General features: G+C 40.9%; 1 protein-coding gene across 1 annotated transcript; it reads left to right on the forward strand.

Annotated features, from left to right (window-relative positions):
* The first annotated feature begins 6,653 nt into the window (after window positions 1–6,653).
* Window positions 6,654–11,332, forward strand: ca4a (carbonic anhydrase IV a). Its single transcript, XM_015961801.3, has 8 exons — window positions 6,654–6,806; window positions 8,768–8,812; window positions 9,629–9,793; window positions 9,879–10,024; window positions 10,284–10,376; window positions 10,512–10,578; window positions 10,656–10,819; window positions 10,931–11,332. Exons 1-8 carry the CDS (start codon window positions 6,743–6,745, stop codon window positions 11,099–11,101), a joined length of 915 nt encoding a protein of 304 aa, XP_015817287.1. The 5' UTR covers window positions 6,654–6,742; the 3' UTR covers window positions 11,102–11,332.
* The last annotated feature ends 2,763 nt before the right edge of the window (window positions 11,333–14,095 follow it).

Consider the following 14,095-nt stretch of genomic DNA (forward strand, 5'->3'; position numbering starts at 1 on the left):
TAATTCAGTTACATTAGATATATTTTTTAAGAGGGTGACGCTGTCCCACAAAAGCAGAAACCAAAGATGAAAAGTTTCAAGAGGGGTCACTGATTTACGTGCGGCTCACTAAGAAGAGGAAACGATTTTTAATAAAGTACCTCTCAAGATAAAAAGTGCTTCAAACAAACTAGCTATTCTCAAATGTCTCGTGCTTTGGTTGAAAACGCCTGATTTTAGAATAAGATTCGATTGCAGTGTTGATTAGAAGTTGCTCAAATAAATCCCGGTATTACATAAGCGTTTATATTTTCTGAATTTGTGTGTGTGACGTTTATTTGTTGTAATGTCACCAAATTTCCGCAGGAGGGCGACACATCTTTCAGACACAGAAACCAAAGATTAAAAGTTACAAGAGAATTCACTGCTTTAATAACCCCCTAAACTAGCTGCTATCAAATGCCTCTACTTTAGTTTAAAACCACCTTGTTTTTCCGAAGAAATTTTTGATTAAAGAGTAAATTAATTTTGTTCAAATAGTAGTATTGCATAGAGTCCATACTTTCTCTGTGAAAATCACGTTTGTTGTAATACCAACAAATCCCTGCAAGAGAGGTAACGCTTTCCAGCCATATCAGAAAGCAGAGTTCACTGCTTTATGTTTCCGAGCCGTTTAATAACCTGATAAGCCAACTGTTCTCAAATGTCTCCAACTTTGTTTTAAACCACACTGTTTTAGAGTAAAGATTAATTCGTGAAATAACATTAGTGTTCATATTTTTTGAATTCGTGCAAATTACGTTTGTTGCAATGTCACAGAATCACCGAAAGAGGGCAACACTGTCCCAAAGAAACAAAACAAAACAAAAAAACAAAAAACAAAGAGGAAATGTTACAAGAGAGTTTACTGACTTTCATTTCTGTGCAGCTTACTAGCTAGCTAACTTCATTTCATACTTTGGTTTAAAGCTGCCCAGTGTTTTTAGAGTAAAGATTGGAATAACGTGTTAATTTGATTTAAAATTTCTCACTGAAATCGTGGTGTTATATTAGAGTGTCCATACTTTCCGTTTTCTTTATATAAATTAAGTTTGTTGTCATTTCATCAAAATTCCTGCTAGGGGGCGACACTGTCCCACAGAAGCAGAAAACAAAGATGAAAAGTGACAAGAGAGTCCACTAGCTGTTAAACTAGCTGTTCCCAAACGTCTCTACTTTGGTTTGAAACCACCTTGTTTTTAAGAGTAAATATTAGACTAAAATGTAATTAAATTTTTCTTACTTAAAGAGTGGTATTACATAAAGAGTGCATACTTCTTCTGTGAAAACGTCCTAATACCAACACTGTCCAGCTACATGTTAAACAAGCCAAATAGCTCTTAAGATGTAATCTCAAACCTTTATTGCTTTGGTTTAAATCTGCCCTGTTTTATCATTTAATGAGTAAATTTAAGGTTTATTTATTTGTTTATTGTTCAATAAATCATGGAGTGTTTGCTTTTTCTGAATTTGTGTGTTTGTTACAATGCCACAAAATCCCCACAGGGGGGCGACACTATCCCGCAGAAGCAGAAACCAAAGACGAAAAGTTTACAAGATACATCACGGCTTTGTACCATCATCTGAGCCAAATGTACAACCTCTATACCTACTAAATTCTAGTTTAAATGCCCTTATTTTCACATTTATAGTATATCAATGTGTTCTGTTTGATTACATCACGGTTTATTCAGTGTTATTTAAGTGTTTCTACTTTGAATTGTTTTATGTAGACAATAGCTTACCTTCTAGTTTACTATTTTATATTTGAAAACCAAATAATTACTCATTTTGTTTTTATATAAACTTTCTAATAAAAAACACAGTAAAGTCAAAGATTTGAGAGAAGATTCTGATGTATCAGTTCCCTTAATAATAAAAAAGACGCAAAAAACAAAACCCTTGAGACTTGATATTCTAACACTCATTCCAGATTTGTCAAAGGTGAAACGTTTTCAGATGAACAGCACCAGATGGTTTTTAGGAGACACTTTTGCTTATGTTGCTTACTCTACTAACTCAGCACGATCAATGATTCAAACCGAGTGTGAGCTAGGGCTCTGCAAGGTGACTGAAAACAAAGGTGACAGCTCTAACTCTTTTTGATGAAAAGTTCAGCAATAGTGTTGAGATTTTTTGCAATGCTTGGCACTACCCTGACATCTTTAAATGTGAACTTGGCCTAAAAATATAAAAACTTTTTTAAAAGGTTCCCCCGTTAACATGAAGCTTTTAAAAGAGAAGTGTCTCTTGTCAATCCCATTTCTGCATGTCAGGCTGGAAGTCTTTATATAAAAAGCTACCTGTTTTTTAAGATCACGTCCTTGTTTTAAGTCATGCATTAGAATGAAATGCCATTAAGGTATGCCATAAGGTAAATATAGTTTCTATTTCCTATTGTTGATGTTGATTCCTTTTCACTACCTTCTCTTTATGCTGCTGTTTCTACCAGTGCTGTCTTTATCGGGTCCTGTGATTACCTTTTCTTATACATTTTTTTTCTTCCTTCACATTTTTTTTATCTAAAATTTTCCTTTTTCCCATTTTTTCTATGGTATTTTTTAAATCCGTTTCTTTGTTCTTGTGAAGCGCCTCATGTTTTTTTTATCTTAATTGGCTTCTTCTTCATGTTTTCCAGGGCGTGTGCAGAGGGGAACCAATGGGGGTGGGGGGTGGGTTGTTGCAGAAGGGCTGGCCACCTCAGGTGCTACCCCAAAAACTGAGACCGTAAAACATCTAGAACAATAAAAATGTACAATATATTCATTCCGTTACTCAAAAATTTGTAACTGTAACTTTTGCTGCCTTTTGGCCAGGACTCCCATGAAAATGAGGTTTTCAATGTCAGTGGGACCTTCCTGGTTACATAAAGAATAAATGGTAAATGGCCTACGACCCCCCAAGGCTCTTCACAACACAATCAGCCATTCACCCACTCACACACACGCTGGTGGGGATAAGCTACAATGTAGCTACAGCTGCCCTGGGGTAAACTGACAGAGGTGAGGCTGCTTAGCACTGGTGCCCCCGTTCCCTCTGACGACCACCAATAGGCAAGGCTGTTGTGTCTTGCCCAAGGACACAACAGCAGAATTCTCTGGTCGGAGCCGGGATCGAACCTGCAACCTTCCGATCACTGGACAACACGCTCTACCTCCTGAGCTACTGCTGTCCTTATATTTTATAAATAAATAAATAAAATAAACAAACAAATATATAAATAAATGAATAATTTGTGAGCAATAGAAAGTAAGAGGACATTTTGAAGTTTATACATTTTATAATATTTTAGTATTTTCAGCACTAAATATAGATTGGTGCATGTTCCAAACCATTTCTGAAAGTCAGACAATGAGACTATTGGGTTCAAACAAAACAACAAACTAAGCCAGAAATTTAATTTCTTGCTTTTGATGTTATTTCAGTTTTAAAGCTCACTTATTTCTGTTGTTAGTTCAAAAATATTAAAGTAATTACAATTTAACAAAACGTTAAAATGCACTAAAATGCCTGGAAATGACCTCTACTTCATTCAAAGTGCACCCTCCTCTCTTTTCTAAAAGAATCCTGACTTTACAATGTCAGAAAAAAAATCTTAACTTTATCATAAATAATTTATACATTTATTCATGGAAAATGTCATAATTACTGATAACAGTGCACCAAATAATTATTGGTTTTGTGCTTTGACTTTATTTTGGTTTATAGTAGCCAATTAGATTATAAGCTGTTTACATGTTTTGCCAAAGTTAGTTTTTGTCCCCTGCACTTTTTACCGTCCAAAAACAATATTAAATGGTCTGTATTTGATATAGAGCCTTCTAGAGTCCTGGAACCCCCTAAGGCACTTTACATTCACCCATTCACACACAATTGGGGATGAGCTACATTGTAACCACAGCTGCCCTGGGGCATACTGACAGAGGCGAGGCTGCCACTCCCAGCGCGTCAAAAACAAACGCTTGGTCAGCCACCCTCCGCGTCAGACCCCTGACGCCAAAAGTGCCCTTTTTCGTCACTTATGTGCGAAAAGGTTTTTTTTTTTTTTCCCTTTTCTGACTGCAGATTCCAATGCAGCGTTAAACTGATGCGATGGGATGTCCGCTGCTGGGGCACCAAACAAGCTCATTGCACCTCACCCTAACCTTATACTCTTATTTAACCTTCCCCTCACCCCTATCCTAACCTTAACCATCTTGCTAGCTAACACAGTAGTGATGTGTCGGTCGCTCTAAAAGCCGGCTCTATGAAGTGAACAGCGGGAGCCGCCTCGTCATTGGTCGGGTTTGGACCGAGGTAATGCGAGGGGGAGGTTTCAACTACCAAGGTGGAAGTTAAAAGTAGAGGGTATTTGTAACCTCCCCCCTCGCCAGATGGTATGTTCTAACGTTCCCCTTGGGCAGCAAATACGAAAATTCACAGTCGGACTGCATGGGAAACAAACGGTTGATTACAGTGAGAGTAACGTTTTAGGTAGCAAGAGGGTTAAGGTTAGGATGAGGGAGAGGGGAAGGTTATAAATAGTAAAACCTTAAAGGGACATTGCAGAGTTTTGAAATTTCATGCTCGCGATTGCCCCCTCAGGCCAAAAGCGTAACGGCAGCTTCAATAGTAGGCTCGTGCACGAGGCGCACATGCTGTACGTGCACACTCCTTAACGAAAATAACAGCTGAGACAGTCCTGTGTGTGTGTGTGTGTGTGTGTGTGTGTGTGTGTGTGTGTGTGTGTGTGTGTGTGTGTGTGTGTGTGTGTGTGTGTGTGTGTGTGTGTATGTGTGTGTGTGTTTGTGTGTGTGTGTGTGTGTGTGGCCCAGAGGACAGGAGAACACGCAGCTAATTAATTAAATAATTTGGTTCTGTATACCTTTCTCTTCAGCACAGCCGACAAAGGTTTAAGATGGGTCAGTCCTCCTGCATGCTTTTGAAAAATTGTTCCAAAATGAAAGTTGAACCCACATCTTTTTTATCTGTGAATTCAATGCCGTTCAGCGAGTCTCAAATAAAAATTTGGGCATCTTACTGTAAAAAAATATACCATTAATGAAAAAAAGGAACTCTAAATAAACTATGTTCACATTCAGAATCGAACCCGTGTTGTCTGCCCGAAAGTCCGACGTCTACCTAGGCGAGCCAATGCGCCAGTGACAACTTTTGTATCTGTACCATTTAAGAATGGTTCGGAGGGCTATGCCTGAGCGTGAACGCGCATGAAGCAGCCTGCTCGACCCGAGCATCTCTCTTTTTCTGTGATTTTACAGAAAACAGGCAATCACAGTAAGAATGCCAGGGCTCATTATACAGGACCAGGGCATTGCAGGAGAATGTATGAAGAAGACATTTATTATTTCTATACATGTTTTGGCTGTCAAACTTCCTTATAGTCCCTTTAATGTTTAGGTGCAGTTAAATGAGGTGGTTCGGTGCCGCATCAGCGGATATCCCATCGCGTCAGTTTTACGCTGCATTGGGCTCTGCAGTCAGAAAAGGGAAAAAACCCTTTTCACACATATAAGTGACAAAAAAGGACACGTTTGACGTCAAAGGTCTGACCCGGAGGGTGGCTGACCAAGCGTTTGTTTTTGACGCGCTGGGAGTGAGAATGTGTTGCGAGCATAGGCGCCACCGGTCCCTCGGACCACCAACAACAGGTAAGGGGGTAGCTTGCCCATGGAAACAAAAACAGTGACAGCTTGAGCGGGGCTCAAACCTGCAACCTTCCGATTACGGGGCGAGCACGTAACTCCTGTGCCACCATCACCCCACTAAACACCAATAGATAGTAGTTGAGCATTAGGACCAAGTAGAAAACAATTGCTTGTGTTGAAGCCTGTTTCCCATTAAAAACGTCCATGAGCTCATCTGTTGGCTCTGCTGATACTTGCTAATGTGTGATTGGTTGTTCCTGCACCTGTTTACTTGACGCATCTGCATTCCTGACATCGCATAAATGAGCCCCTAAGTTGTAGTCGTATACATATTTTTGTATACTTACTGTAAATAAGAGATTATAAGAGATGAAGCAAGGAGAACCATCATCCTGCTGCTCTTCCTCACCAAAAGGAATTATTTGAGGTGTTTTGGACATCTGATCAGGATGCCTCCCTGTGGAGGTTTCCAGCCACTGAAATTAGCAGTTTCTTAATGTTGTGATTCCCGTACATTTGGCAATAAAACCCTTTTGATTCTGAGAGAACACAGTCTGGGAATGCCTTCTGGTGGAGCTTGGGAAAGGGGTGGCTGGGTTTCCCTCCTGGATCGTGACTTCCACAACAAAAATAAAGATTTCCAATTGAATGCCTCAGTAGTCACTTTGGTTAAAAGGGCAACTTTATTTAAAATAAAGTCAGACATTTTAACCAGGATCTGAAGGATTTTCTTCAACATAACGTTTATGTCCAAAATGCTCCGCATTTAAACCTCCTAGGTTCACCTGTGCCCCCCCCCCCCCCCCACACACACACACACACACACCCTAGCTCATTACCCATGCAGCACCCATTGATTTTCAGGAAGTTTCAATCAGCATTAATACCTAACATCCCCCCCCCCCCCCCCGGAGATCTCCCCTGCAGAGCTTTATTCAAGGCGATGCCCAGAGGGGAGGGGCCACGCTTTCTTTTTTGTCGGTGGATGGTGATAGATAAGTAGAAGAACCCCCCCACCCCACAGGAATGCAATCACACCGAGTCTCAGTGTCTGCCGGTTGAGTCAGGGACGCTTCAAGATGCAGCAGCTGGTTCTGGTCGCTCTCCTGGCTTCAGGTTGGACCGTCTGCTCAGGTTCTGGAGGTAAGTCACTGGTTCACGTCTTACTGATTTTAATTTTTAGAGGGTGAGGGGAACTAAAATACTCCGGTTCATGTCCACGTTTGGTTTAAGCCTTTCAATTTATTAATTGACATTCCCTCAATTACATTTTAATATTTAAAAACTGTTTAATGTAACCTTAAATCTGCGCTTCATGTCCTGAAGAGAAAAAGTTAAAGACCAAACCAGCATGATGATTTTCATTTCTTCTTCTTTTTAATTTTACAACAAATTTATTGAATTCCAAGAAGTTTTATTAGAATGAAATTAAGCAAAAAGAAAAGAAAAGGGCAGAACTGGAATAAATACATTCAGGTGATGACTGAACGCACCATCAGCACCAAAAATACGCACGGCGCGCTGCACCTGCTGCGTCCCGCGCGCGCAGGACGTGACTCCCCTCCAGGCAGGGGGTTCCTGGCTGTTAACACGACTGAGAGACCCAGCTGCATTCAGGAGCAGACCCTCACACAACACACACACACACACACACACACACACACACACACACACACACACACACACACACACACACACACACACACACACACACACACACACACACACACACACACACACACACCACCCCTCACGCCCCCGCTGCGATCCACCCAGATCACGTCTCCAAAGGGGAGAATGAGACAAAACCATTTTGGGACAGGTTGCCGGTTCCTGAGTTCGCGATTGTGGATGAAACGCGATTTTAACCGAAAGCTTACCATCTGGACCATCAGCTTCAGCACCAGCATGTTCTAACCTGGACTAGATTCTACGCTAAAAGCAAATTCTTTTATTTCCTAATTACCAAGAACCAATAATATTAGGTCCCAGTATGTGGAGAAAGAATAAAATAAAGCTTCTTTAAATTAATTCAATGACCTGATGTCCATCCGACCATGAACCTTTCAGGCGCTAATCTGCGCTGCGCAAACCGTCCTTTGTGCCATGATGAAGTTGTCGATGTGAAGATGTGGTGGCGCATTTTAAATCTTTCCTTCCGTCTAGAAACGCACGCGCCTGTGCGCACACCACAGAGATTCATTCTCTCTCTTCTCTCTCTCTCTCTCTCTCTCTCTCTCTCTCTCTCTCTCTCTCTCTCTCTCTCTCTCTCTCTCTCTCTCTCTCTCTCTCTCTCTCTCTCTCTCTCTCTCTCTCTCTCTCTCTCTCTCTCTCTCTCTCTCTCTCTCTCTCTCTCTCTCTCTCTCTCTCTCTCTCTCTCTCTCTCTCTCTCTCTCTCTCTCTCTCTCCTCTCTCTCTCTCTCTCTCTCTCTCTCTCTCTCTCTCTCTCTCTCTCTCTCTCTCTCTCTCTCTCTCTCTCTCTCTCTCCCCCAAAACACCCACCAGCCACTCGAACCTTCCACTGAGAGTTAATAAGAGAAAACATCACTGATCTAGTTTTATTTTCAGCACCATTTTCATGCCAGAGCAGCAGGAAAAGCCTCAATAACACAATAAATAACCAAACACAGGGAGAAAGTAGTCGTTTTAACAGAGACCCTGCCTGATTTCTTCAATGAGTGTTTCTCATAAATATTTGATCTGTAAGCTAGGAGGGTGGAGACATGCAAACCAACTGTGAAATATTAATAAACACCCTGAAGAACACGTGAGACTGAAGCCCCTGCATATGCAAAAGATTGGATCTGGGTTTGTTCTGACTGCACAAGATAAAGCAGCGGCGGCAATAGGATGACAATTCTAGTGGATGAGGAGGCCTTTGTGGTTGTAAATAACAGCCAGCACCAACCAGCATGACAATGAATGGTTTGTAATAAAGGGAAAAAACAACCTATTAATACAACAACTTGTCTGTAAATGTGTATATCTGGCTGAACTGCTGTTGGGATATACGATGAGGGCAAACATCCCATCCTGCTCAGGTGGTGTCACACAGAGTTTAATGGTGACTGAATCTTTACTGATTAAATGTGTTTCTGTTTCAGACTGGTGCTATCAGACTCAGTTTATCTGCGAACATCCGTGCAATGGTAAGATTTAACACGTTTGAGATAAAAATGATAACTTTTGTGACATTTCACTAAAGTCTTCCACTAGAAAGCACTGTTTTTAGAAGTTATTAAATAACTTACTGCATTAGATTCTGACTCCAGAATAATTTTAGTCATGCCAATACATTTTTGATGTATGAATTATGAAATCTTCAACCATGATTTTTTAAACATTTTTTTCATTCATTTTTAGGTGTGAATGAAACAAATTTCAACAAATATTTTTTGTGATATTTTGCTAATTTACAAATAATTTATTACATGTCAACCTCAGTGGACAGCATGCATTCTGAACATGAAATATGTTGGCATGACTTACTGAAGTCCAAATGGAGGGGCTCAAATGCAATAAAGTCTTCAACAGCTGTGCTTAATAGCAAAAATAAATAACAATTTTGAATGCCTGTCCACTGTAGTGACCATTATGCATCAAAGGGTTAAACTTATTAATGATCTGAATCCTGTAAAACATCTCAAACTAAATGAGCTGCCAGTTGTGTTGTACTTCAGTCAAATATAAACACATCTGTTTTAACATTATAAGAAAACATCAATCAAATGTGTGTTTGATTTCATCTACAGATAATTATAGAATTAGAACAAAATGGGACTGATGACACATCCATGTGGTACACCAAAAAAGTTCCTAATGATTGTTAAAGATTTAAAACAAAATTTTAAGATGTTTAACACTGGAAAATAAGTCAATGTTGAGAGGTCTGTCCAAAGTCTGAAATTTTTTATTTTTGAAAGTTATACAAGCCAACAAACTTGGTGCTGCTGATCATGTTTCAGCACCAGAAAAGTGGAACCATGCCAACCAGGACTGTGCAGGAACAAACCAGTCTCCCATCAACATCGTCACCAGAAAGACCTTGAAAGATGAACGCCTGATTCCTCTACAGTTTAAAAACTACCAGCAGATCTTCAGAAGCATCATCAAGAACAACGGCCACTCGGGTAAGTTTAGCATCCATTAAACACCAAAAATCTAACACGGCCAATAAATGTAAAACCTTCCGTGCACGATTTATGGTTTTTACAGTTCAGGTTGGAGTTCCTCACATCAGCACAGTCTCTGGTGGAGGTCTGCCAGCGACCTACAAGGCAGTGCAGTTCCACCTGCACTGGGGCGACAACGGTGGGCCCGGTTCTGAACACACCATTGATGGAGAGCAGTATCCCATGGAAGTGAGTAGTCTATCCAAATGAGCAGACACCAGATAACAAACATCTGCTTTGTGAAGACAACAGTGTACAACACTGAAGATTACTTTGATTTCATTTTCATTTGATCAAATATTTCAGCAGAAGAATGAAGAATGTTGTTGATGGTTGTTGTTCTTTAAACTAACAGATTTTTGCTTTAATCACAATGTTATTACTGAAAGTTCCTCCTGAGCTGTAAGAAATGAGACTTTGGTAAAAAAAAGGCAACTTTTTCTTTCAGTTACATATCGTTCACATGAAGAGCCACTATACCGACCTGACCACAGCGCTCAGAGATAAGGAAGGGGTTGCTGTTCTTGGATTTTTCTATGAGGTAATCCTTTTAGGCTTCTATTGAAGTACGCCTTTTGCGGTGAGGTAAAACAACAGTTCTCACATGTTCTTCTTGGTTTGAGTTCTCCTTTTTGAGGTGATATGAAACAACAGTTCTCATCTTTTGGTCTTTTAGAAATCCAACAGCGCAAACAGAAAGTACGATCCCATCATCAACACGCTGCAGCGAATCAAAGCTACAAGTAAGCAGCAGTGAAGTTCTACACAAATCCAAATCATGGCTGTAAAGATTTGCTGCTTACTTGGTTTCTGCTTTTAGACGGCAATACCTCTCTGCCCTCCATCTCACTGGCACAGCTGATCCCACCTGAGCAGAATCTGACCTCTTACTACCGTTACAAAGGTTCTCTCACCACACCGGGGTGTACAGAGTCTGTGGTTTGGACCTTGTTTGAGAACCCCATCCCTCTGAGCGCGGAGCAGGTTAGAGAGCGAAACAAGCAGAAGGAGCCCACCTGATTTTACTGCTGCTTTAAAAATATTTCTGATGATCAACATCAACGTTGAACCTTTAATGTTTGTGTTGTTCTTTAGTTGAAAGAGTTCTCCACGGTCCAGTATCATGATGGCAAGCCAATGATAAAGAACTTCAGGCCCGTTCAGTCTCTCAATGGCCGGCAGGTGTTCCGCTCAGCAGGAGCCGTGTTCCTGGTCAGCTTGACTCTTCTGGTGGCTTCCCTCGCCATGACGATGGGTCTGTCCTAACAGAACTAGAGTGAGACGCTCTTCTGCACTGCGACATCCATCAACACAGGTCTACATACACCCTCATCTCAGTCCGTGTTTCCAACATTCTTTTCATCTGGTTGCTACGGTGATGGACCACGTCGTAGTGCAGGGTACTCCCTTTGCTCACCCTTCAGACACAAATGACAAAGGCATCTGAAGAATGCCTTATGAGAGGTGCTGTAAGGGTTTGATCAGCGTTCACGCATGTCTGCTGAAGTAGTGAATTTTATTTAAGCGTTACAATTGCGCCATGAGGACGGATACCAGGCAGTTAAAGGGATTACTCAAACTCAAGAGCCTTTAATCAGGTTGTGATTTTCTCATGTTAAACACACACACACACACACACACACACACACACACACACACTTATTATCAGGCCTCATCCACCTTGTCCAGTGTCGGTTAAATTTAGTCTCTGTTAATACCACCGTGAGTTGCCAATGGTTTTAGCTCTGAGAGCCGGTGTCGGCGCCGTGACTTGGCACATTGTTCTTAACAGAGTATGTGAACAGCATGGAGTTATAGATAGCAGACCTGGGTCATACAAAATAAGCTCCATTACAAAGCCAATGGTCAAGGCAGTCAGCCGTTTGGCTCTAGGTAGTCTGTCTGATCAGACAAAGGAAGCTGTCCTCTGTAATTTGTTGTGAAGAAAATTCGTAAAGAGCAAACAAGCTGGTTCCAGTACCTAACTGGAGCAAGAGCCTGCTAAACACCAGCTCTTTCTGTTTCCACTGCTAAAAGATCTGAGTCTAGCGCACCAAAACAAAACGCTGTGCTTAAAAACGCAGTTTCTTTTAAATTTGCTTAACTTAAGACAAAATACTTTGTTTCAGCATGAATACTAACTGAAATTAGCAAAGCATGAGCTCATCTAGTTTGTGTGTTATTAAAATTACAGGTTAGTTTTTAAATCGCAATTTTAAACGTCGTTTATAAACTAAAGGGATTCGAATGAAGGCAACTGAACTTATGTTTCTTCAATTCTGAATGGATAATACTCCTCGGATGAAAAGCAAAACATCTTCAAGAAACACAAGAAGTGGATTACCATTCCCTGGATGACCTGAGAACCCTCACCAGCATCATTTATAAACATTGTTTACTCTTGTTTACTCTTACTATCACCAGCTGGTGTTTATAAAACCAGTTTGAAAGGATGTGTGAAACTCTCTCTTATAGCAGCGTTTACTCTTTGGAGATGGTTGCAGAAGGTTCCCAAGCAATGACTGTTGTTTAAAATGGTGTTTAAAGAAATGGGTGCAGTTAAGTGTGTTTATCAGGAATTTTGAGGGAACGCCGGTGATCCTCTACAGAAACTCTGAATAAAACAGAGGTAATGTCAAACATTTACTAGAGGAGACTTTGTTCCCTGATGGTGGAAAACCAAACCACAACCACTCTTGTTCTAGCACCGAAACTTCTTTAATAGATCACCCAAAACAATAACTAGAAATGCAGATTTTCTAACATTGGACTGGTTTAGAGTCAAAAGGAAACATCTTCAACAACTACAACAAATCTTCCAAACCAGCCTCTTTACATTCATGTACTGTAAGTCACATGTGAAACGCACAAAGCTGCATGTCATGATGTTCCTGATGTTTAATATAAGCTTCATGGTTGCTGGAGTGGGGCCACGCGGTGGTGCAGTGGCTAGAGTTGTTGCCTTGCAGCGAGAAGGTGCTGGGTTTGCTTCCCGGCCTGGGATCTTTCTGCATGGAGTTTGCATGTTCTCCCTGTGCATGTGTGGGTTCTCTCCGGGTACTCCGGCTTCCTCCCACAGTCCAAAAACATGACTATTAGGTTAGTTGGTCTGTCTAACTTGTTCTTAGGTGTGAGTGTGTGTACAATTGTTTGTCCTGTGTGTCTCTGTTGCCCTGCAATGGACTGGCTCTCTGTCCAGGGTGTAGCCCACCTGATTGCCCATTGACTGCTGGAGATAAGGCACTAGCCACCCCCCACGACCCTACGGGGACAAGCGGGCTCTGAAAATGGATGGATGGGCTGCTGGAGTGAGGCCTCAGGCACGGTTTCCCAGGACAAAGCCAGATTTCAGTGGGCTGATCGTGCCAACGCACATGCTTGTATGTTATCAACCTTGAACTACACCCCATTGTTTTCTGCTCGTTAAAGGAGAACTATTAATGTATTTTGGAGAGAGATCTGTGCAATGCTGCACTAAAATGCAGACTAAAAATCTGTGTTTTCCATTTTTTCATAAGGAATCAAGTTATATTTCTATACCATGTCATTGCGCAAGTGTATTTATGTACCTGAATGTTTATATTGACATGAGTCATTATGTATTGCATTGTTTTTATAGAAAGAAAACCTATATATGAAGCATCAAGTTTACTCATGTTAAAGCACACAGGACTGTCAGGTTGTAAAGCTCATATAGTGAATGTTACTGCTGAACAATAAACTACATGACTTTTTAATACTAATGTCTTCTGCTTCACATCTTTGTTAAAACGGTTAACCTCCAAAGACCGTGTTGATGCAGGGGTCTGTCATTTCTTACACAATTAAAGGAAAATAAAGTTATGCCAGTCAAATCTTTAGTCTACATAAGATTTAAGGATTTGTGTCATTTTTATTCAAATTTGCAGCGACTGAAGCAAAAACATGATCATCTAACTAGGATCCTTACTTTTCAAGACTTGGTTTTAATGAAAATGATCCACAGGGTGAGTTTCAGTTTTTTTTTATTATTCATCATCTCCTTTCAGTCTATTCATCAATTTTCTCATCTATGAAAGAGCTGCAGATCTAACAGGTCCAGATGGGAAACCCAGATATCTTCCTCTCCAGTGACACCCTTTAGCTCCTCCCGGAGATCTCGGAGATGACATAAAACATCCAATAGAGGAGATCAAGGTGAGTTTTGGAACATAGATCGGGCAATCAGCCCAGCTCCTTCTTCACCTTGATGGACAATCACCTGCCCACAAACACATAGCA

This window comes from Nothobranchius furzeri, chromosome 10 (assembly GCF_043380555.1).
Source record: "Nothobranchius furzeri strain GRZ-AD chromosome 10, NfurGRZ-RIMD1, whole genome shotgun sequence".
NCBI lineage: Eukaryota > Metazoa > Chordata > Actinopteri > Cyprinodontiformes > Nothobranchiidae > Nothobranchius > Nothobranchius furzeri.